This window comes from Misgurnus anguillicaudatus, chromosome 23 (genome assembly GCF_027580225.2).
Source record: "Misgurnus anguillicaudatus chromosome 23, ASM2758022v2, whole genome shotgun sequence".
NCBI lineage: Eukaryota > Metazoa > Chordata > Actinopteri > Cypriniformes > Cobitidae > Misgurnus > Misgurnus anguillicaudatus.
The window spans coordinates 11,313,545-11,338,321 of NC_073359.2; the positions used below are offsets into that span (position 1 = coordinate 11,313,545).

At 34.7% G+C, this 24,777-nt stretch overlaps 1 protein-coding gene across 2 annotated transcripts in view; it reads left to right on the top strand.

Annotated features, from left to right (window-relative positions):
• The first annotated feature begins 20,000 nt into the window (after positions 1-20,000).
• Positions 20,001-24,777, top strand: part of lcor (ligand dependent nuclear receptor corepressor) — a 56,370-nt gene continuing 51,593 nt past the window's right edge. For both annotated transcript variants that reach the window (XM_055216744.2, XM_055216745.2), the window contains exon 1: positions 20,001-20,155. In XM_055216744.2, coding sequence (XP_055072719.1) covers positions 20,059-20,155 — 97 coding nt within the window. In that variant the 5' untranslated portion in view covers positions 20,001-20,058. The remainder of the gene's footprint in view (positions 20,156-24,777) is intronic.

Sequence of the window (24,777 nt, forward strand, 5' to 3'; positions counted from 1 at the left end):
ATATATATATATATATATATATATATATATATATATTAGGGCTGTCAATAGATTAAAATATTTAATCGCGATTAATCGCATGATTTCATGAGTTAACTCGAGATTAATCGCAAATTAATCGCACATTTTTTTCTGCTATAAATTTACCTAAATGTAACACTTTTCAAGATTTTAATGCTCTAATCAGCATGGATTTGGATAATATATATGCTATATGCAAATATATGTCTACAACAGCCTGTTTACATTTTCAACAGAACCATCAGCCATAGTTTTATAAATGTTTTTGCCTTAAGAAGACCTTGTTCTTTCTCCATTTCTGTTTGCTGCTGCATCATTTGTGACCTGTGCTGGCAAATTGAGTTGGGATGAGCAAATTTTAAAATAATAGTTGTTCATATTTTGACATTCTCTATTAAAACATAGAACAATGCATGATTTGTTGAAATATAACAAAATATGACAGAACTACACGTGTTTGAAGTTGAAAGAGTCAAATTACCACAAAAATTTCCACATCCATACATTATATTACCACATCAATACCTTAAAATCACTGGTAAAACTAATAGATTTAGCACACACAAAGCAAAAACATCATCAATGTATGTTCAACTTTTTTTCCTTTTGTTTGATTGACATTGAGACAGACTGCTTAAAATCTAAGTGATCTAATATAATGTTACACATCAGATAGTTTTACCCAACAGTCAACCAAACATTTACTTAAAACATAACAGATTATAGAGCCTACCTGCGTGAATTCTTATCAAAACAGATATTTGTAAAACTGTAATTTTGTGTAGATGTCTATATATCCGGGTCGCGCACTCGCGCGTCTGTGTGCACGCGCTTCAGATATCAGTCAGTCAGCGTGAGGGGATCGCTTTTGAGTCTTGTCGCTCTTAATAACTCTTGAACATTAATCAGGTACCGAACTTTATCTCTCTTAATGACTCTTTTAACATCAAGCAAGTCCTGCAGTCTATTTTCTAAGTCATGCATAAAAGCGAAACCAAAATGAATTGAGACGCATTTTTGTATTAGATAAGCATTAGGAGGACGGTAACGTTACACCTCTCAGACGTATAAATAAAGATCATATCAGATGTCCAACGAGCATTTAGAGCATTGGATTTGGTAGACGATTTGCTTAATGTTCTTATTTCTATGAAAACCTTTTACTCATTTAGAGAGAGTCACATTTGTCTGCGTCTCTGTTCATTCAACTACGGGGTGGACCGAGGGTCAAACAGAAATTGCGCGTTGCGTTAATCTCCGTTAAAAAAATTAGTGGCGTTAAAATGAATTTGCGTTAACGCGTTATTAACGCGTTAATTTTGACAGCCCTAATATATATATATATATATATATATATATATATATATATATATATATATATATATATATATATATATATATATATATATATATATATATATATATATATATATATATATATATATATATATATATATATATGCATTAACTAATTCATCCTTGTTGGAAAGTGTTATAGAAGAATCACATATTAGATGAATCTCTTTAATGTCACGTGCAACCACAAGTGGGCGCTCTAACCCACCAGGAAACCCTGTTATGATTGTTTGATGAGGTGCAAACCTGCCATCACCTTTATAAAAGGATAAAAGCATTGGTATATGAGTCATGCTGAGCCAAAGAGTAGATTGTCGGAGGGTGAGAAAAAAAACTATCATCTGACTTCTCACCGGGAGCAAAATGACACGAAACTTTAGTCGAATAGCTGTCATTATCATCTCTCTTTACCTCATTTTCAGGCTATTTAGAGTGCTGTCACTCTGACATTACATTTCTTCCCTTGTAAAGTTCTTGTCTGTCCTTGTTGCCAAACCTTAGATTAACGTTTCTTTCTTCTCACAGCTCCATACATTTTTGCGGTATAAATGTGCACTTTTGTTGGTAGTTTGCCTGTTACCTTTTCACTCAGGAATGTATTGGTTAGAAGAAATGCTTTAAATGTATTTGTATAAATCATTCTTTTGACCCATATTTGTCTCTAGAGCTTTCGGCCTAAAATATTTGATTATTAAATTATATTTAATAATTTGAGAAGTTTACCGATCAGTATACTGCACACTGACAGCATCTTTTACTTTGTACCACTTTAAATGAGATGTCTTTGACTACTAAAGTGTAACTGTTCTGTAGAAATGTGTTGATAAATCCACTTAATTACACGTGTGACCCTATACCAAGCCCTAACCTTAAAGGGGACATATCATGAAAATCTGACTTTCTCCATGTTTAAGTGCTATAATCGGGTCCCCACCCAGTGCTTCTATCAATCTAGAAAATGTGAAAAAGATCAAACCAGTAACTTAGTTTTGGTAAACCATTCTCTACAAGCATGTGAAAAAATAGGTCATTGAAATTTGGCCCCCTTGTAATGTCAGAAGGGGATAATATATCGCCAATGAGATCAGCTCATTTGCATTTAAATTGACACACCCAAAATGGCACATTTTTGCTCACGCCTACAAAGTGGCAATTTTAACATGTTACAATGAATTGTCTATATGGTATTTTGAGCTGAAATTTCACATATATGTACTCTGGAGACACCAAAGTTTTATTTGACATCTTAGAAAAGTCTTGTAAAATGTCCCGTTTAAAGGATTACCTTTCTTAAAAAATCCTGATAATTTACTATCCCCCATGTCATCCAAAATGTTTATGCCTTGCTTTGTTCAGTCGAAAAAAAATTAAGCTTTTTTGAGGAAAACATTCCAGGATTTTTCTCAATTTAATAGACTTTATTGGACCCCAACAGGTTACAGTTTAAATGAACAAAGAAAGACATTTGGGATTTTTTTTTAAAGAAAATTGAGTAATCCTTTAACCCTAAACCAAACTCTAAACCTACTCTGAACAACACACATGCACAAAATAAATAAAAAAATGTAACTTATTTCCCGCCAGCCATTTTTTCACAAAATGTCTTCCAAAAAATTTATCTTCTAAAAATATATAAACAAACATACAAATGTATAAAATGAAAAAAAAAAAAAAAGATCCTCTGCTTTCAAATAAACACACAAACATACAAAATGGTAAATAAACGTTTCATCCCATTCCCATTTATATTTTTTCTCTGCTTATAAACTCTTAAATAGGGTTATTTTTCTTAAAAAATCCAAAATTTTAGCAAAAAGCTAAAATAATTGCATTTTTGTAAAGGAATTTTGCTAGAGATCAGATTCAGGATGATTGTCAAACATACACAGAGTTTAAAATTAGTAAATCATTTTTTTTTTGCTTCAGTTTTTTTATAAATTGGGTCACTTTTATAAATCTGAAATAATAATGGTTTCATGCTGAATAAGTAAGCTTTCCATTGTATGTTAGGATATATATATATATATATATATATATATATATATATATATATATATATATATATATATATATATATATATATATATATATATATATATATATATATATATATATATATATATATATATATATATATGAGAGAGAGAGAGAGAGAGAGAGAGAGAATCACCTTTTAAGTGTCCAAATGAATGTTTGGAATAAAAAAAATTTATAATTTTGACCTCAAATGTACACTCACCTAAAGGATTATTAGGAACACCTGTTCAATTTCTCATTAATGCAATTATCTAATAAACCAATCACATGGCAGTTGCTTCGATGCATTTAGGGGTGTGGTCCTGGTCAAGACAATCTGTCTGAATGGGAAAGAAAGGTGATTTAAGCAATTTTGAGCATGGCTTGGTTGTTTTTGTCAGACGGGCCGGTCTGAGTATTTCACAATCTGCTCAGTTTCTGGGATTTTTACGCACAACCATTTCTAGGCTTTACAAAGAATGATGTGAAAAGGGAAATACATCCAGTATGCGGCAGTCATGTGAGCTAAGATGCCTTGTTGATGCTAGATGTCAGACGAGAATGAGCCGACTGATTCAAGCTGATAGAAGAGCAACTTTGACTGAAATAACCACTCGTTACAACTGAGGTATGCAGCAAAGCATTTGTGAAGCCACAACACGCACATCCTTGAGGCGGATGGGCTACAACAGCAGAAGACCCCACCTGGTACCACTCATCTCCACTACAAATAGGATAAAGAGGCTACAATTTGCACAAGCTCACCAAAATTGGACAGTTGAAGACTGGAAAAATGTTGCGTGGTCTGATGAGTCTCGATTTCTGTTGAGACATTTAAAAGGTAAAGTCAGAATTTGCCCATAAACAGAATGAGAACATGGATCCATCACGCCTTGTTACCACTGTGCAGGCTGGTGGTGGGGGTGTAATGGTGTGGGGGATGTTTTCTTGGCACACTTTAGGCCCCTTAGTGCCAATTGGGATCATTTCAATGCCTACCTGAGCATTGTTTCTGACCATGTCCGTCCCTTTATGACCACCATGTATTCATCCTCTGATGGCTACTTTCAGCAGGATAATGCACCATGTGACAAAGCTTGAATCATTTTTAAATTGGTTTCTTGAACATGACAATGAGTTCACTGTACTAAAATGGCCCCCACAGTCATCAGATCTCAACCCAATAAAGCATCTTTGGGATGTAGTGGACAGGAGCTTTGTGCCCTGGATGTGCATCCCACAAATCTCCATCAACTGCAAGATGCTATCCTATCAATATGGGCCAACATTTCTAAAGAATGCTTTCAGCACCTTGTTGAATCAATGCCACGTAGAATTAAGGCAGTTCTGAAGGTGAAACGGGGTCAAACACAGTATTAGTATGGTGTTCCTAATTATCCTTTAGGTGTGTATGTATATATATATTGAGAAAATCACCTTTAAAGTTGTCCAAATGAAATCCTTAGCAACACATATTACTGATAAATATATAAAAAAAAAACATGTATGGTAGGAAATTTACAAAATATCTTTGTGGAACATGATGTTATACTTAATATCCTATAAAGATATTTTGGGCATAAAATTTTATTATTTTGACCCCAAATATTGTTGGCTATTGCTAAATAAACCTGTGCTACTTATGAATGGCTTTGTGGTCCAGGGTCACAAACAGTTTTTTATTTTCTTATGGAAGTACATAGTAATTTATGACACCTAATATAAAGTGGGACCCATGTCATAGAGAAAATATGTTATGTGTATCTTTATCTTCTGTAACTGTTACTTAAACTTATTTACAAGACTTTAACAGTTTATTTTGTCAAAAATCAATTTGGCTAACTAAGAATTGACAGAGTAATTCAATTGATTGATTGAACCAATGAGGTCCTCATGTGTTTGAAAAGCATTTATCATCTTATTTAAGTTTTTTTGACTGATTTAAAAACATTAAATAGCACACAAATTGAGTGAGTTAAATTGTTGTTGATGCACAACGACAACAATGCAAAAAAGTACCAGAAAAATTCAGTTTAAAGGTGCAGTGTGTAATTTTTAGAAGGATCTTTTGACAGAAATGCAAAATAATATATAAAACTATATTCTCAGGGTTGTAGACCTTTCATAATGAGCCGTTATGTGTGTCCACGGTGAGCCGTGGACTAAGCCGTTGGTTGCAATTCGCAACCTCACCACTAGATGCAGGTAACATTTACACACTGCACCTTTAACTGGGGTAGGCAGCATCCACATGTCTGAATAGACTACTTCACTACAATATAAAATACAATAGTATGAGGACTGAATAATATGTCCATATATTGAATATTACAAATAAATAAGATAAAATGTATACCTTGAGTTATTAAGTTGCTTTAGATAAAAGTGTCTGCCAAATACATAATTCTAATGCAATAATCTATAAGCAGTTCAAGAATTTTTTATGCAGAAATGGACATGCATTACGTTCTTATTTCAGTTATAGTAATAAATTGATATATTGTTCTTGTTTACTCCATTCATCAAGAGTATCTCAAACGCATAAGAGAGGACACACACATAAGGTGAGTGTCTTATCTTATTAAAACAAATTCTTATAGTAAACTCCCATAAGTTCACTTAAGAAATACTTTAGTAAACCATAAGGTAGAATAATGGACAGGTAGTGAATCGGATCTCCTCAATGTATTCATATATAAAAAGAAAACCGCCTTGTTTCTTTGTCAGTGTGCCTTACATTTTGTTTGCTAACCTTGAAGGCTCTTTCAATTAGGAGAAGCTCTACTGCCACAGTTTGTGATTTTGGACACAGGTTACATATTTCATTTAAAGCATTTCATTTTGAGGCTGTGAGACATAAATCTAAGGTTGTATAATTATAAAATATTAATTTATTTGTTTGTGTTCAACTGAAGAAAGTAAGTCATTAGCAGTTGGGATGGCGCGAGTAATTCTGAGAGAATTTTCATATTTGTGTGAACTATTTTTTTCATATATTAGATCATGTTTATAACTAAAAATATAAAATTGGCCTTTTAGTTTTAGTGCCTGAACAAAGAAAATATTTTCTATCACACTTTGAATGCCAGGTAAAGGCAGAACGGTTCTGAATATTTCAATATTTTGCCATGGCAACAGACCCTATGCTTAGAAAACAGGTTAAACTGTTGCAGCATTTCACACGCTAGCATCATGAGGTGATGCAAATTATGGTGACTAAAAATGTCCCACTGTCAACAGAGCTGGTAGATAGGTTAAAGTCCAGTTTAAACAACCCGAAGCAAGCTTTGTGGTAATATGATGGAATCGAGAAAGGATATGAACTTTAAATGAATTCTTAAAATAAAACTACAAATGTTACCGAGGGGCAACCTTCCGATTTCTCTGATGAAGCCAATACGGAAGTGACTTAAACTGCAATTCATCGACTGGCCGCTAGAGGCCATAGACCGTCATATGAAAATGCCCGACTTTTAACAGGAGAAAATAATATTTTTAGAGCCTGGTACAAAAAGTGTTTTTGGTCTGTATATACGGTTTTAGCAGTAACAACACAAACAAGCGGCTGTCGCGGTCCACACGTAACTTCCGGTAAACTCCGCTAAGAATAAAAAACAACAAGGTTCTTTAAACGTAGTTTATTTAAGAACAAGCAAAAACATTTGTTATTTTCGACGAGGCATTTTTTCAAGAGATCAGTTTAGCAACTAGTCAGACCATTAAAAAAACTAATCCGGAAGTAAAGTTCAGATCCAGACGTGTATCGCGTCAGCACATGTGCGTCCGTTGAAACCGTCAATAGCTAATTTTGCCCTTCATGACAACTGTGGGTGGTAAATTTTTTTGTAACTCATCCGTTGTAATTATATTAAGCCTTAAAGTAATAGTCTACTCATTTTCAATATTAAAATGTGTTATTACCTTAACTAAGAATTGTTGATACATCCCTTTATCATCTGTGTGCGTGCACGTAAGCGCTGGAGTGCGCTGCGACGCTTCGATAGCATTTAGCTTAGCCCCATTCATTCAATGGTACCATTTATGGCGCTTTTCCATTGCATAGTACCCCACGGTTTAGTTTAGTTTGGGTCGGGTCAGCTCACCTCACTTTGGCGTAGTTAGCTTTTCCATCGAGTTTAGTATCACTTCGCAGTGGGAGGGATTTAGGCGTGTCGTTATATTTGCGCTGCCCACAGCTGTGACATCATACAAGTGAGAGGAGAGCGTTGTTGTACATTCCCATACATTTATTTTTTTTCTCAGTCCGCCACAAAATTAAAATTGGCCACCACAAATAGATGTTTGCACATCGCGTTTATCACTACCTCTGTATCACATGACAGTTTCAAACACCCGCGGCGTCAGCCGACGGCGCTCCGCTGAGCCTCACTGAAGTTGCATTTAAGCATATAACGTTAATGCTGACGTGCTCGTCGCGAATGTTCCGCCACAAACTGCAAGCCTGGAAAAACCTGTTATGGTGTCCCTGATTCTCAACATGTGGATGTTTTTCGTCGCTAAAAGGGTGTTTGGGAACTTATAGCAGAGCACAGATGACAACATGTTTGCTCGAGACAGCGCAAGCTAGCCTAGGCTAGCACAGGTAAAGCTAGCGATGACGCTGTTCGTTTCTTTCAGACCAATCAGTGATTTACAGTGTTTTCGCGTCACGTTTGGTATCAGCTCGGGTCGCTTGGAACCCCAACCGAGGTGGTATGAAAAAAAGTATCGGGTACCACGTACTGCACCTAATGGAAAAGCTCCCAAAAGTAAGATGACCCGACCCAAACTAAACCAAACCGTGGGGTACTACGCAATGGAAAAGCGCCATTAGAGATAAAGTTAGAAGTGACCAAACACATCAATGTTTTTCCTATTTAAGACGAGTAGTTATACAAGCAAGTTTGGTGGTACAAAATAAAACGTAGCTCTATTCTAAGCGGATTTAAAAGAGGAACTATATTTTATGGCGTAATAGCACTTTTGGGAGTACTTCGACCTGGCGCATTAACACCCTCCCTCTCCCATTATCAGAGTGAGAAGGGGAGCGGACTTTTCAGGCGAGTCGAAGTACTCCCAAAAGTGCTATTATGCCATAAAATATAGTTCCTCTTTTAGATGCGCTTAGAAAGGCGCTACGTTTTATTTTGTACCACCAAACTTGCAGTATAACTACTCGTCTTAAATAGGAAAAACGTTGATGTGTTTGGTCACTTCTAACTTTATCTCTGATTGGTACCATTGAATGAATGGGGCTAAGCTAAATGCTATCAAAGTGTCACAGCGCGCTCCAGCGCTTACGTAAACGCACACAGATGATAGAGGGATGTATCAACAATTCTTAGTTAAGGTAATAACATAGTTTAATATTGAAAATGAGTAGACTATTCCTTTAATGTCCAACCACTATTTTGGTTATGGCATGCATTGGTTATGGTAGGCAGTTCTGTTTGGGATGTAGATCAGTTTGCTAACGTTATGTTGATTTTGTGTACAATAACCCTTTAAGACTGGCTGACTTACATAGCATTACTTAAAGGGATAGTTCACCCAAAAATCATTCACTTATCCTCAAGTTGTTACAAACCTGTTAACATTTCTTTGTTTTGCTTGACACAGAGAAAGATATTTGTAATCAAGCAGGAAACAGGAGCACCATTGACTTCCATAGTATTTAATTAAAAGTCAATGGTGCTCAAAAATAAACATTTCTCAAAATGTCTTCCTTTATGTACAGCAGAACCGAGACATTTATACAGATTTGTAACAACTTAAGGGTGAACTATCCCTTTAACAGCTAACAATTCTATATCTGGGTGTCTCTTAATTTACTAGTACTACTTATTTTTCTGTGTTACTGATACTTATATCTGTAAGTTAAAATATGCAAAAATTGCAAACCTGTAGCTGTCCAAAATAAACATGATTTGTTTTTCCCCAAAAAATGCATTGAAAATGTATAGATTCTGTCTGTCTGAGCCTTGGTGTACATTTGCAGACAGCATACAGTAGCAATCCTCAAGCGTTCGTGTGAGGATTTAGGAGTGCAGAGGAGGGAGGGGGATTTTGCTTTTTTGCCAGCTAATGGTTTACTAAATTTGGCTCTCCATCTGTTGGCTCTTACAGATCTACCTATTCCCTAATCTAGGAAGAGATTCTTAGGCAGGAGACTTTGTAGGGAAGTGGGGAAGAAGGTTGTAGACATGGTTGTTTGTATGATATGTTTTGTGTGCATTAAGAGGGAATATACACTTACCTAACTTACAAAATGCTGTGCACAGAAAAACTATTTTGTAATGGAAGGTATAGCAAATTTGTTTCAGCTATAGTACTTACATTAAAAAAAAAATCACAGTTTGGTTGTTGTGTTTTCGGAGAGTACAATCTGTGCAATGTTCGTCATTAAAGCGTCAAGCCAATACCTGCTGACAGTTGCCAGATAATTAGGACTTACTGGAGCTAAATTTGTGAGGATTTTGTATAGGTCCGTGGCTTTGATGCTCGACCAGAATTTGCAAATAAGGCAATTATTTTTAAGTGTGCATTTTTGGGTGAAGCTGTCGACATTGCACATCAGTATGTACATTTGCTTAACTTTGAAATTGATCATTTGAATAAAGCTGTTTGTGCGGTGTATAACAGTGTCAGGCTTGATTTTAAAGATGCCACATTAATTCAGTCATCTATTTACATAGAAAAAATAATTTTTGATTTTAGTTGTCATCATTATGTATTTGTTTGTTCTGTGCAGCTTATATCATAAACAAAAAAGCAAGTCCAATTATTCGATCGAGAGAAGGCAGAAAGGTTTTGCTATGGCAATTAGCAGTACAGACTCTAAGACCTGAATTTCTTTGATTAATTTTAAGTTAATAAGATTCCTGCTGTTTCACTCCAATTAATTTAACTTACACTTTCTCTTGAATATATTTACAGACGTTTGCTTTAATGCTAAAAAGCTATTTTTGCAATCGTGTTTATGAGATTAACAATGCAGAATTATTGTTTTTCACCCCCGCATTGTCTTACACTCTATAAAACAAACGGTGCTACACAGCACCAAAACAGTTGCCCTGGATCGCAACGACAGAAGAACCACCCTCAGCGCCATACAGCACCGGTGAAGCACCAGTGAAGCACCTGTGTAGAACCAGATAGTGCTATGTAGAACCATATGTGGTGCTATAGTGGTGCTATATGGCCCCTATATGGTTCTACACTGGTGCCTCACTGGTGCCTCACTGGTGGTTCACCGGTGCCATATGGCACCAAAATGGCTCCTCCATCGCCACGATCCAAAGCAACTGTTTTGGTGCTATATAGCACCGTTTGTTTTTTTAGAGTGTATATCAGGTATCCGGACCACGGAGAGTATAATTAAAGTATTTCTTGACATTTTCTATGCATTATTAGGTGATAACATGAAAATGCAGATTTAAGTCAATGGTTCTCAAACTTTTTGGCATGCACCCCAAACAACCAACCCACCCCCTTTAGAGGCTGTTTACACTTGGCATTAATATGTGTTTTCGTCGATCGGATCACAAGTGGACGACGTTAATGCCAGGTGTAAACGGTGTTCAAAACGTTTTGAGCTCGTCCACTTTCGACCACTTTCAACCACATCCAGAGGTGGTCGAAACCACTTTCGATCGGATCGCTTTGGAGTTGCGGAACGCACATGCGACCGCCTTCTCTCCGCCCATTTATCTAATCTGACGTATTAAACACAAGTTTTACGTCTTTTTTGACTTCTGGCATGAACATTCGGTGAACAGCGCTATTTTTAGCCTTTCATTGATAAAACTAAGCAGCTGATCTCCGTAGTTTCGGTTTGAAAGCGTGTGAAAGTTGCGCGATCCTATTTCATCAATTGCGCTGAAAATTCAAAGAAAGCTCTTACATACTCATGTACAAAACACTGTGCAGCATGTTTACTTGCTAAATAAGCAGTGCACTCCGACATAATATTAGTTTGCGTCCATATAAACTCATAATTACTCCCGCTCGGGTTTGAATGACAGCTGAGAGACTCGCCCACCGTCTCACAGACCACCCCCTCATAGTATTCAGCACAGAAGCGGTCGAAAGTGGACAAAAGAGACGGATTGAAATACCAGGTGTAAACGTCATGTGTCTCTCTCGTCCACTTGTGATCCGATCGATGAAAACACATCTTAATACCAAGTGTAAACAGCCCCTTAGAGGAAGCATCCCTTCACTGCCCACTACGAAAATTCTTCACATAAAAAGGATCTTAAACTCAAAACATATTCAATTACACACTGTAGCTTTATTCATTTTTCTAAGGTTTGATTACAGATAATTTATGATAAATTCATGTACACAGCAAAATCTGGAACCTCAAAATAACTTTATAAGAGTTAATTTTAACACTTTAAAAGTGTATCATGGGGTCCACTCCCAATAGAGTTATTTTAACACTTTTGAAAGTGTTGGCACATTGACTCTTTTAAAGTGTTAGCAATTGACACTATACAGAGTTAAAAATCTAACTATAAATTTACACTAATCAGTGTTAAATATTTTTTACTTGTTAAAAATTAACTCCCTCTGTGTAATTTGTTAACTCCAATGTAGTGTTATATTTTTTTAATATGGTGTTAATATGGTAAATGTAAAGACAGAAACATATTAAGGTACTTTTGGGACAAAAAATATTTTAAACAGTTTTTTAATGTAACAATACAACAGTATAATCTTTCATTCTCATTTTAAAACTATTAATGATTTTTTTTTAATGTCATCTGATCAACATTTATTCATGACAGAAAAATTGTCCTCAATGTATCATGCATTTAAGTGTTCATTAAATTAACATATTAACATCCGAGCAACTAAAAAGCACATTCCCAATGTATAACAACAGTAAACACAGTTTAGGGGATGCTTCAGTTCATACAAACAAGTTTGACTTCATTTCAATCCAAAGTCAGAATATGATGAACCAGTAGCTGTAAGGAGGTGATATGATCCTCGACGGTCAGACCTTCAGACTGGATATTTAACTTTTCTGTTAATAAAAAAAATAAAAGGGAAAAATTCAGTATTAAAAAACAATACAAAATGCAAAAAAACAATTTATGTTTTGCACAAAATACTCACTTTGTTATAAAATTGCTCTTCGTCTGAAGAAATTTTCATGTAGGCCTATTTCTGTGCTCTTCTAAAGTTCCCAAAGCAAATCTCCTGCACACATTTGTGGATTTAAAAATATATATATTAAACTTAAACAGCATATAAAGCAAAAAAAAAAAAGATTTTATAAAATACATTAATTTATCATAAATTCGGTGTAATTAAACAAAAAAATAAGCCTAATAACCAATATCACTACTTTGTATCATTTAATATGTTTTGTTTAATTAAAATGTTACATTTTTGAACTGTTTTTGTCATAAAGTTTCTTTGCGGGGGCCGCGAAGGAATGTACCGTTTACAAGGGGGGCCCGCATGCAGAAAAAGTTTGAGAACCATTGTTTTAGTGTATACTGCTTTCATATTTGTAAATTCAACATTTCCAGAAGAATTCTGTTTTTACAGTGGGACGAGCCCCTGGAACCCCATACCACACCTGCTTCTTTATTAAAGGCAGGGTGCATGATTTTTGAAAATGTGGAAAAGGGAGTCGGGCCGACCAAAACACATTTGTGGCCTCAGCAGTAAGGTGCGTGCATAGACTGTAAAAAAATATGGACGACGCGACGTCGCCTCCCTCCATTGTAATGAATTGAAGCCAAAAATGTCCGACCATGGTTGCCACCATGTTACGTAAAAACATCAAACTCGTGCGACCAATTTAACCATTCCAATCATAACGATACGCTTTATTTGCTGCTTTATGTGCTGTGTCATGTTAAAGGTTCTTTAAGGAACCTTTGAATGATTCATGTATTGCACCTGTCAGAAAAGGGTACTGTACCATTTCTGATGCTGGGGTGGTACCCTTAAAAGTTAATTTTTGAACCTTTATGGGTATGGAGCACATTGAAATGTTGTACCTTTTTTTCAGTACCGTATTATACCCTACACTGTAAAACAATCTGTTAAAATTACAGTATTACTGGGTATTACTGCGCTGTAAAAAAATTTGTTGAAATTACAGGGTATTAGCAACTAGCTGCCAGTAACTTACTGTAGATTTTACATTTATGTTATTTACTGTTAACAGTTTGTTCAAAGTTAAATGAACATTAAACATTTTCAGTCTTTATCTTTTACAGTAAGTTACTGGCAGCCAGCTGCATAATTACAGCAAATGGCAACTAGCTGCCAGTAACTTACTGTAGATTTTCCATTTATGTTATTTACCGCCAACGGTTTGTTCAAAGTTAAATGAACATTAAACATTTTCAGTCTTTATTTTTTACATTAAGTTACTGGCAACCAGCTGCATAATTACAGCAATTTTTTTACATTGTGGCAACTAGCTGACAGTAACTTAATGTAGATTTTACATTTATGTTATTTACTGGCAATGGTTTGTTTAAAGTTAAATGAACATGAAACATTTTTAGTCTTTATCTTCTACAGTAAGTTACTGGCAACCAGCTACATAGTTACAGCAATTTTTTTACATTGTGGCAACTAGCTGACAGTAACTTAATGTAGATTTTACATTTATGTTATTTACTGGAAAAAGTTTGTTCAAAGTTAAATGAACATGAAACATTTTCAGCCTTTATCTTTTACAGTAAGTTACTGACAACCAGCTGCATAATTACAGCAAATTTTTTACATTGTGGCAACTAGCTGACAGTAACTTAATGTAGATTTTACATTTATGTTATTTACTGGCAATGGTTTGTTTAAAGTTAAATGAACATGAAACATTTTTAGTCTTTATCTTCTACAGTAAGTTACTGGCAACCAGCTGCATAATTACAGCAAATGTTTTACAGTGGACCTGTTGTTTACCTTAAGGAACAATTTTGTGCCAGTTAAAGTTTAGGGGTACAAAAAAGTTAACTACACCTTTAAAGGGCACCTATTTCATTGCTAAAAAATTTTTTTTGTATGTGTGTATTTGGTATAATACAATGTGTTCACGTGGCATACCGTATATTTTTGTAGCTCCAGATATACTGCTTTCCTCAAATGCATTGATTTTGTACAAAATTTATCGATCTGAAAAGCTCTGTGTCCCTGATTGGCCAGCTAATCTGTACGTTGTGATTGGCCTGCATGAATACCTCTGACGTCAGCCGGAAATGTGCCGCTCCTTACCATGTTTGAAAGATTCGCAAACAATGCAATGCAAACAGGAGTTAACTTACAGGCTGTAAGTCCGAAGCGGGAGGAATTATAATAATGTCGGTCTTGTCTACATCACCAATCCTAGGAAGTAAACTGTTGCCTACAATCGGTGTGTTTGTTGTTGTAGTCCAAGAAAAGATTTACGTTGGAGACGATAACTTGCGTCATTATTTACTTTGGGGTTTGTACCTTTTGCATATCATTAACATATACTAATACACACTTACACACCAAAGAAAATGTAAAATCGTGAATCGGACCATTGGTGCTCTTTAAAGGTACCCAATAGATCCTTAAGGTACAGTAATGTCCCCAAAAAACATTGTATTATGTTCAGTATAGGCCTGCCTGTAAAAGTACAAAGCGGAACATTAGGGTCCCAGCCCAGTGACAGAGAAGGTACAAGTTTTACATTTTTTTGACAGTGTATTGATTGTTTTAAAATACATTTACTCGAAACTAAGATAAACTATGATTTTCTCTTCCGTACAATGCAGCACAGCACACTGAAAGTTAAAGCAATCTCTGTTTTTATTAAGCACAAAAGTTGCAAAAGCTGATACATAATCCTTTGTATTGGCCCCATAACACACATATTGTGCTTACCATTTCCCATGAAACACTGTCTATGAAGTCCCTCCCCCACAGTGTTGGTATTTGAACGTCAGATTATCCCTAAATGCTTTGAGCACTGAGCATGAGACCAGGCTAAAGAACGCATTAGGCAGAGAAGAGTTAATAATGTAGGCCTTGTGCGCGAGTCAACTAGTAATTTTATGTACATTTCAAATGTTTAGAAATGTCTTCTTACCAAAGGTCATACAGTCGCATTAAAAAGACGCTGAACCAATCAACAGGTCAGCAGCTTGGTCTCCATGGGAACACGACACAAAATTGGTTTATTGCGTTGGTCTTTATAAGCATTCAACAAAACTGTTACAGTTTACCGTACCATTGCCAAAATGGGGTATTCAGATCAGTTGTGAGTGACTGCTTTGTGTTTGCTCATGGGACTGATGGCTTTTGTTTATGCCATACTGCAAAGAAGACCTTGAGGGTATGGAGTCCTGGTACATATAGCGCCTCTGTTTGTGTGTATAGCTGTTTGTAAAGACGCTTGTAGATGATTCTCTGTAACATGATCATTTTGTCTCACTTTAGTTTCGGTGATAGAGACTTGGATTTACAATACGGCGGAGAGCTTTTGTTTCACGCAACTGGTTGAATAAAATATACTGTACTCTTTAAAAGTATTATGTCGAACCCCGTCTTGACTAAATGTCAAAAAAAGTTTATTTTTCATATCTTTATAATATAATTGCTATTTATAGCTGTAATTACTTAATTATATTCTTATGATATTTATCCTTGTTTAAAAGTAATTTTGTCTATAAGATGATTTAAAAGTACACCCACGTGCGTAGTACTTTTAATTGATTAAAATTGAGGTGAAACAGGTTAATGAAGGTTTGACTTAAATGAAGCCACTGCGCACCCGCCAACTATTTGGCCATTCGGCCTGCATACATCCAATTTTTTTTCGTTTATTCATGTTCTCATTCATACAACGCACAGTTTTGTGACATTTACACAGCCAATGATGTCTTTTATACAATGATAAATACCACCTGCAGTGTATTTAAAGACCTTGTAATTGTGTTGCAGATGTTTAGTGCATCAAGATCTTTGCCAGTGCCCCTTATTTGTGTTCATTACTGATTCATGATTCATAGCGAGCTGGGAATCAAGATGAGATGCCGCCTGTGTAGGTGTGCCATCTACATACACTGTAAAATTCCTTGCTGCATTTGAAATTTTAAGTTTAATCAACTTGATATTGCAATTAATTTGAACTTTCTTTGCTAGTGAGGAGTTGCTATAAATTATAAAAATTAAGTTTAATTATTAAGTTATTTTAACTTTATTTTTATAATTTAAGGCAACTCCTCACTAGTCAAGAAAGTTTTAATTATTTTTGTTAATTAATAAATGTAAGTAATTCAAGTTGATTAAACTTAAAAATGTTAAGTGCAACAAGGAAGATTTACAGTGTAGGTCTAAAAAAGACAAAAAAAGTTTTATAAGTTATTTCAAATCAGCAATAAAGTGACAATGGTGGTATGGTCAATTTAGCTTCTTTATAGCTGAACTGAAAATAAAATGATTCATTGAATTTGCCCAAGTGAGTTGTTGCATGCAATGAAATTATCTAAAATTAAATATATGCATTTGTGCAAAAGTCACCATGCCAGAATTAGATTTGTTGTTTTTGCAATGTTATAGTGATCATATATAATTGTTTCTCAGTCTCTTTAATAGAATATATACATCTAGAAAATACAGGAAATATGTATATAGTATTAAAAACTGTATAAAAATGTAAACTGATGTGTCAGGTAGTTTTTAAGGTAAACTCCCTTTCCACTTATAGCAGGAAACTCTCTTAAACCTAAATGAAAGTAAATTCTAATTTTTAAATTTTAAAGAAATTAGTCTTTTTACTTCATTCTGCTCAAAAACGCTCAAGATGTGTTTAGTGCCAAGAGAGACCACACTTAACACTGACGATGCCTAAAGAAGACATTTCGTCCCGAAAATTTATTTTTTTGTAAATATTTCCTGTATTTTTTGTTTGTATCTTAATAAAATAGATTGAAAAATAAATATGGATGGACCGTGTTGGCCTAGGAAATTTGCACAGTACTGTAGTTAAACTTAATTAATTGTTTTAAATAGAACGATTAAATTGAGTTGATCAGAGTAAAAATGAGTTAAATTCACTTTTATCTGTAATCACGTTAGTTCTACTTAAATGTAGAAATATAAAGTTATTTATATTTATAAAGTTAGTTACTACAGCAACAACACACATTAGCGAGCTAACCATAACTTACACTCAACTGAAACAGAAGCTGATAAACAATTGCAAAGTAAATGCTTTCAAATCAACGCATTTACACTTGATTTCTGATCAAAACAATACTAAAAAACTGATACACGTCAATGTTCTCATCCTAAGCAAATGCTGTACTTGGGAACCCAACAACAAAACAGCATACAACAATAACAACATGCTAAGTCCCCTCTTTTGTTATCTTTATTAAAGAGGCATAAAATAACCCTTTGATATTTCTCATTATTCAGTCTCAAGCAAAGTATGCTAGGAACAGGAAATCCCCGCCCAGTTTGAGCAGTATTCACTCAAAAAAAATAAAATTTCACGTTTGCATAATTCTTTCATGTTGTGATAACTTAAAAAAATCTATTTAACAAAGTGAACTTAATTTAATATAGTTCATTCAACAAAAAAGTGTGTCTTGTCAGCTTTACTTAAAAATGATTTGTTCAGCCGACATAACATTGTTGCATAAGAGTAACAGATTAATAAAACCAATACAGCCTTCTGTATCTCATTGGCTGAGGATTTTGCAGTGTATTATGGGTAATTTTTGTTCTGGCACCCTCTTGCAGAAGTGTAGCACCATTAGATAGCTACGTGAGTACTAAGTGGCCAAATATTAGTCAATTAACTTGTTCTAATATATTTTAGAACAAAACAAACAAACAGTTTGGAATGTTACATTGCAAGTGGACTTAAATTTTAAATAAAAGGGCTGGCGTTTCTAATATGGCATTATTCAAATTTTGTTTCATCATTAATTACATTTTTCATGTACAGTAACTCAGTTTTTATTTGTTGACTCTACTAAGGTTTGTTAAGTTAACTTTAACTTCTTTTGTAAAATAAACTAAATTATTGTTTGTTGAGATTACTTAAACAAATTGTGTGGAACCTGTTGACATAATATTTTTAATTAAACCCAACATTTCATTTTTTGAGTGTTGATTAAATAGTCAGTTTACATAGGTTGATAGGTTGAAAACACACGTGACGTGATACATCAAGAAACCACTAAATATTTTTTTATTAAAACAAAAAAATGATAATTAGGGTCAATATTTTTTTTCCAGTGCTGGCCTTTCCAGATGGTGTGAATTATGCTATAAATAAGGACTGTTAAAAGACTAATCGTGATTAATCGCATTGGAAAAAAAGGTTGTTTTTGCATAACATGTTTCTTAAATTTCTTAAATGTATGTGTGTGTTTATATAATAATCACACACAATACAAACGCAAATATATTATGCAAACACAAACTTTTATTTTGTATGCAAATAATCACGATAAATCTTTTGACAACCCTACTTTAAATATATTTTTTTGTTTAAGGTATGAAAATGTTAAAATGTTTAACAACATATAAATAATTACAACATGTTTTTTTATTTTTTATTAAATTATTTCTTTAGGTAGGTCTACGGGTATGCTGGCATGCCATTTTGCAATGCTACACCATCTTCAGGTATAAAGAAACATTTTATATACTTTTTTATTTATTTCACTTGCCTTTCTTTTCGCTTGCCATCCTAATACAGTTTCACAACATAGCACAAGGACATTTGTGTCAACCTGTACAAAAACAACCCTGACTCAATTTTCACTTTTCAATTCCTTTATTTACCTTACCTTAACTACACTTTTTCTTTTATATTACTAGGTTAAAAACATGACAAAGAAATTCTAGTTTACTACATGGAATCACCTTAAGCGCAAAGTTAATTATTCGATACTTAATGTTAAAGACCTAATTTATTAGGCAACTAAAGCACTGCACTTGTTTCTAAAAGCTAGAAACAAGTGCAGTGCTTTAGTTGCCTAATAAATTAGGTCTTTAACAGAGGGTTCACAGTGGTATTACTGGGGGTCCTTTAAATATTAATCGATTTTTCTTTTTTTTTTTTAAATTAAATTAGGCATTTAAACAAAACTCCATTAACAATACAATACAATTACAATAGAAAAAATGTAAAAAGTTTGATCACAACATTATAATAATACATATTATTATTATTATTATTATTATTATATATTTGATATTAACACTTTTATATTGGATTATTATATGACACTATTAAAAGGGTTACCAAATATGATCATATCTAATCATCTGGTATCATAAAATATAAATATATAAAAATCTATCATATTTAGTACGGTAGACTGTCTTTCAAATAATTTCATATGAGTAGGGTCTGTTTTTGTTTAGGTAATTTTGGCTTGTCTATAAAATGATTCTTCTATATGAAGGATTCTTATGACATGATCGTTGAATCCTTTAGAGAAAAAATATATACTAAAGCAACCAAAAGACCTTAGGCATAGGCTAATAATATTTGGAAATGGGAGGGACATGCTGCAGCATTGAAGACCTCCACACTCGTGCCCAACCCACAGTGAGAGAGGGATGAGTATTGATGACGTCGGCAATGGGAAGCTCCCTGCAGAAGGTGCGCGGCTGCGCGCCCGCGGGAGGGGCCGATAGAAAATGGCGAGTCTGTGCAGAAGGCAGCAATGCACGATCGAGAGGCGCGGCTTTCGGCAGGAACTTGACTCGTGGCGGCATAAACTCATTCACTGTGTAGGTAAGCTCGTTTAACCTAACATGCATACGTGTACGGTGACCCTTCAGATGTTGGTTAAATGTCTGTATTTGGTTTAAATCTGTTGCCTTTCGCAGCGAGCGAAGCGGCGTTTTTGTCTCGCAGCGATTTTTTTTCCGATAGCCGCTCGCGCCCGCTGGACGTTATCAAAAATCGCAGTTATGAGTTTAGTTACGCGCCTGTTATTTTAACGAATATTGCTAGTAGTGGGTGCGCGCGTGTGTCTTGACATCTTCATGTGGCTGTTCGTTTATTTACCCGACATTGTTCCGTTAAGTTGCATTTTTTAGGAAATTTTGGGCGATGTTTATTTATTGTAAGCAGGGCGTGTTACGTGTACAGAGGGAATTGTACAGCGGCCAATCAAACGCGTTCGTTTTGCCAGTGTGCGCGCTCCCTGTTTTATTGTAGGCTACTGTATTATTTGGGGATGGGGGAAGGCTGTGCGCGTCCCCGCCCCGCTGTCATGCTGATGTTCTACTGTGCGCGTTCTTCTCCCTCCCCTCAAATGATCGGCGCTGGGGGAGCGCGCATTGCTGCAATGGGGAAATGTCAGAAAATAATTTTGTATTTTAGGGGAAGGTGGGGGGTTGACAAAGAAAATGACACTGCGCATATTGGCCAGTTGTTATCGGGGCCTGGGGGTCTCGTTACGTGAAACACTTTTGTGTAATGTCTTTATTTTAAGCTTATGTGGAAAAATTAACGCTGATTTTGTAGTCCGTTTGATATTTTGCGATATCAATCGATCGCTCGTTTTGAAGCAAGCGGACGTAAATGAAGAGTAAACAACGAAATTATCTTGCTTGAATTCGGACTCGAGAGCACACAAGTGTCATTTTATATGTTATTTACTAGTTTACCATTTCCAAAAATCTTCCAAAAATGTTTTCTTGCCCCTCCCCCGTTCAATCGGACAGCATTAATTAGCTTTGTTTAATCGCTTCAATTCGTTATTGGGAGATTATCTGTTGAGTCTGAACCTCGAGTTGAGTTTTTTTTTCAAACCTCGGTTTGTTTGTATCTTTTTTTAATGTCAGACAGCAAACCCTTGGCTTTTGGTATCTGCTGCAGATTTTGTGTAGGTTAAATGTTACTCTTTCGACCGCTACAATTTACATTTCAGCTATTGCAAAATAGTCACAAAAAGTCCGTAATGCTGAATTAATGATTCTTAGGATATATGAGTTGTGGCATACAGAAGTAAATCACTAGAGACAGTAAAGCTTTTACCCTTGATATTCTGTTTGAATAACATGTCAAACAATTTAATGCTCTGCATTATATATGTATGATACACTCAAATCTATTTTGACTATGACAAAGATGGTTTTTATTGTCGGATATGGCATAAGTCATTGATATCTGCCCTTTGAATTCAGTAATCCCCTCTTGCTGTGGTCCCATCTGTATCAAAGGCCAGTTTCAGGAAGTAAAGGCATTGAGTTGGGTTGGGTGTGCACATATTGGGTTCAATGGACTTTTCTGTATCAAAATATGATAGATAATTGACATCGAGTTTATTGCGTTAATATATATATTTTAAGTTAACTGTGATATAAAAGTGTCTAATTTTTTATTTCACTTTCAATTAATAACATTTTTACAGTTTTTTGATGATGATTTAATTGCCCAATCTCTTTAAATAATTTTGGTGCGTATTTTAAATCACAAACATATTTAATCTCTTGTGCCTTTTATATCAGACTGTGCAGATGTTTTTTAATTGCCTCTCTTAAGAAATTAGGGGTTGAAAGCTAAGGAATCTTGGAAATATTCCAAGTTGGAAAATTAAGGAATTTAGGGAAACACTAGATTCCTCAACATCTGACTTATCTTCATCAATTCCCACACTATAAAAATATTGGGTTGTTTTTAACCCAGGGCTGGGTAACTATAGGACAGAACACATTTCTGGGTTAAAATGACCCAAATAATGGGTTGTTTTAACCCATCTGCTGGGTTGTTTCAACATGGTTGATTAAGAATAACTCAGCAGTTGGGTTAAACAACCCATTATTTGGGTCATTTTAACCCAGAAATGTGTTCTGTCCTATAGTTACCCAGCCATGGGTTAAAAACAACCCAATATTTCTTAGAGTGCATATATTCCCAAGTAATTTCCATGAAAAGTTTCCAAAATTCCCAGAATTTTGCAACCCTTTGAGAAATAAATTGTTAATGTGTTTAAAGAAATACATGCTGAATAATTTAGGATTGGTCTTGTTAAATTCGTAATGACAGCTAATATTATGCAACTCTTCATATAGCTTTTATTGCACATTAAGACAAAACAAACGTATACATTTAAAAGTTGAGTCACCAAGATTTTGCTTTCTTGTTCTGTTGATAACACTCAAGGAACGGTCATAAATCATTTCCTTAAACTTTTTCAGGGGTCAAAGTTTCAAAATTTGAACTTCATGCTCTCCTGCATACCTATGTTGCAAGTTAACTAACCAATGCTTATAAACAAGAATTGAATCTGTGCAAACCAGTTAATTTGAGGCTAAAATTACATCATTTTTAGTTTGTTTAATATTAAATTGCATTTAGTGTTTACAAAGACTATTATGTATATTGTAGGTAACTCTGGATGTTATGAAATCGCTATACTTCGGAGCTATGCTATAAAATTTCTTTCTTTTTAAGTGTTTTAAATCTCACAATTAAGCTCAATTTATATATCAATTCTTCATTTAGTTAAATCTTGTGTTGTAATGATGTTTTTTGCTTAGAAATTCCCTTTGTTTTCTGTTTATTTAACCCATTTGCGCCTGATGCTGCCCGCCGAAACTTTACATCTACCGCCGGATACTTTTATTTCATGTTTCTAAGTGCTACAGAGGCTTAGATATTAAGTTTTTGGTAGACGTTGACAGTTCTTAGTATTTTTTCTGAAAACCCTCAGGAGATAAGGGTATTTATTCTGAAATAACATAGGTTTTAGCAGTGAATAGGTTAAATAGCTCAGACACATATGGACCAAATAGGTCAGATAGTTTGGCTATCCTGTATTCCTTTCCTAAGGATTTGTCAGCGGACATTTGGTGTCATGCATGAGAGAGTCACAAATTCAAACAAAACTGAAGGTCAGAGCTGCTTGCTGTGAGAACCATTACCATCAGGAAAAATGTCACTTTTTATTTCTGTCTCAAGTCATCATCTACCTCCCCCTCTCTCATCGAAAGCTTCCTTATGCATCCTTCATTTCACAGATCAGCAACAATCTTATGGCCAATTATGTCCCTTGAAACCTCTCATTTAAGTACAGTGCTATTTTGGATTTTCTTTGACATTTAACACATTTTATACATTCCAATGTCACAGTCACCAGCGCATAGACTACATATCGCAAGATAATTTTTTGTTTATAATTGCACACTTTGCTTCATGTGGTTTGAAAATGTTTCGGCATGTATTCGGAGTGACTTTAAAACGTTTCTAGCAGCTCTTCAACATCCACCCCCAAGTGAAGAGGTTGTTAAAGAAGCGTCTAAAGCTATCTGACGACAGTTTCCAGCAGATTTAATTGGCATGTAGGCTGCAAGAATGTGCATTGATTCAAGTTGCATTCTTTTTGACCATTGCAAAAAATATTAAAATATAATACAAAAAAACAATGAATTACATATGGATCTTTTTTTCTTATTTAAAGAGTAAGAGACTGCATACTTGTTGTGTAGAAAAAAATCTAAAGGTTTTTATAAATAATCAAGTAGTTTACACATTTGACGAACCCAATGCGACAGCGCATTTAATATAGGTTTGCACAATATAAAGTTTAAGCATCGACACCACAATGCGTGCATTTGCAGTAGTCACATTGCAGAACATGCAAAGCTTTTTTTCCAAAAGTAAAACTATTTTAGGCACCCTTTCCCACGGCTATATACACCTCAATATCATGCAGGACTAATTTAAAGAGAACATATTATGAAAATCTGAATTTTTTCATGTTTAAATGCTATAATTGGCTCCCCAGTGCTTCGATCAACCTAGAAAATGTGAAAAAGATCTACCTAGTAGATGCAAGCATGTGAAAAAATAGGTCAGTGAAATTTGGCTGTCCTTGTGATGTCAGAAAGGGATAATACGGCCCCTAAATCTGCACACAATCCAACCACAGCACTGCTATTTAGTGCAGAGATCAGCTCATTTGCATGATAAATGACACACCCAAATTTTTTTGCTCACACCTATAAAGTGGCAATGTTAACATGTTATAATAAATTATCTATATCTATATTCACATATGTACACTGGGGACACCAAAGATTTATTTGACTTTTAAAAAAATGTCCCCTTTTAGATAATTTAAGGAATCAAATTACCTTTGCGTTACTATTGCAATGCTCTTCAAACCGAACTACAGATGTGTAAAATACGCATTTAACTTTGCTATGGTTTGGATGCCGTATCAAATGCGTTTAACTTTTAATTTCACATGAAATATTTAGCAATTCACTGAAATATACATTTCTGCTGGAGAGATTTCTGATGAAGGCTTAGCAGAGTTTATTAATAGTGTAAATGTCTCACTACTGCACAACCAAGGAACTAATTTGTTCTTTTCACAGATGACACAAAAATCCTATTGATTC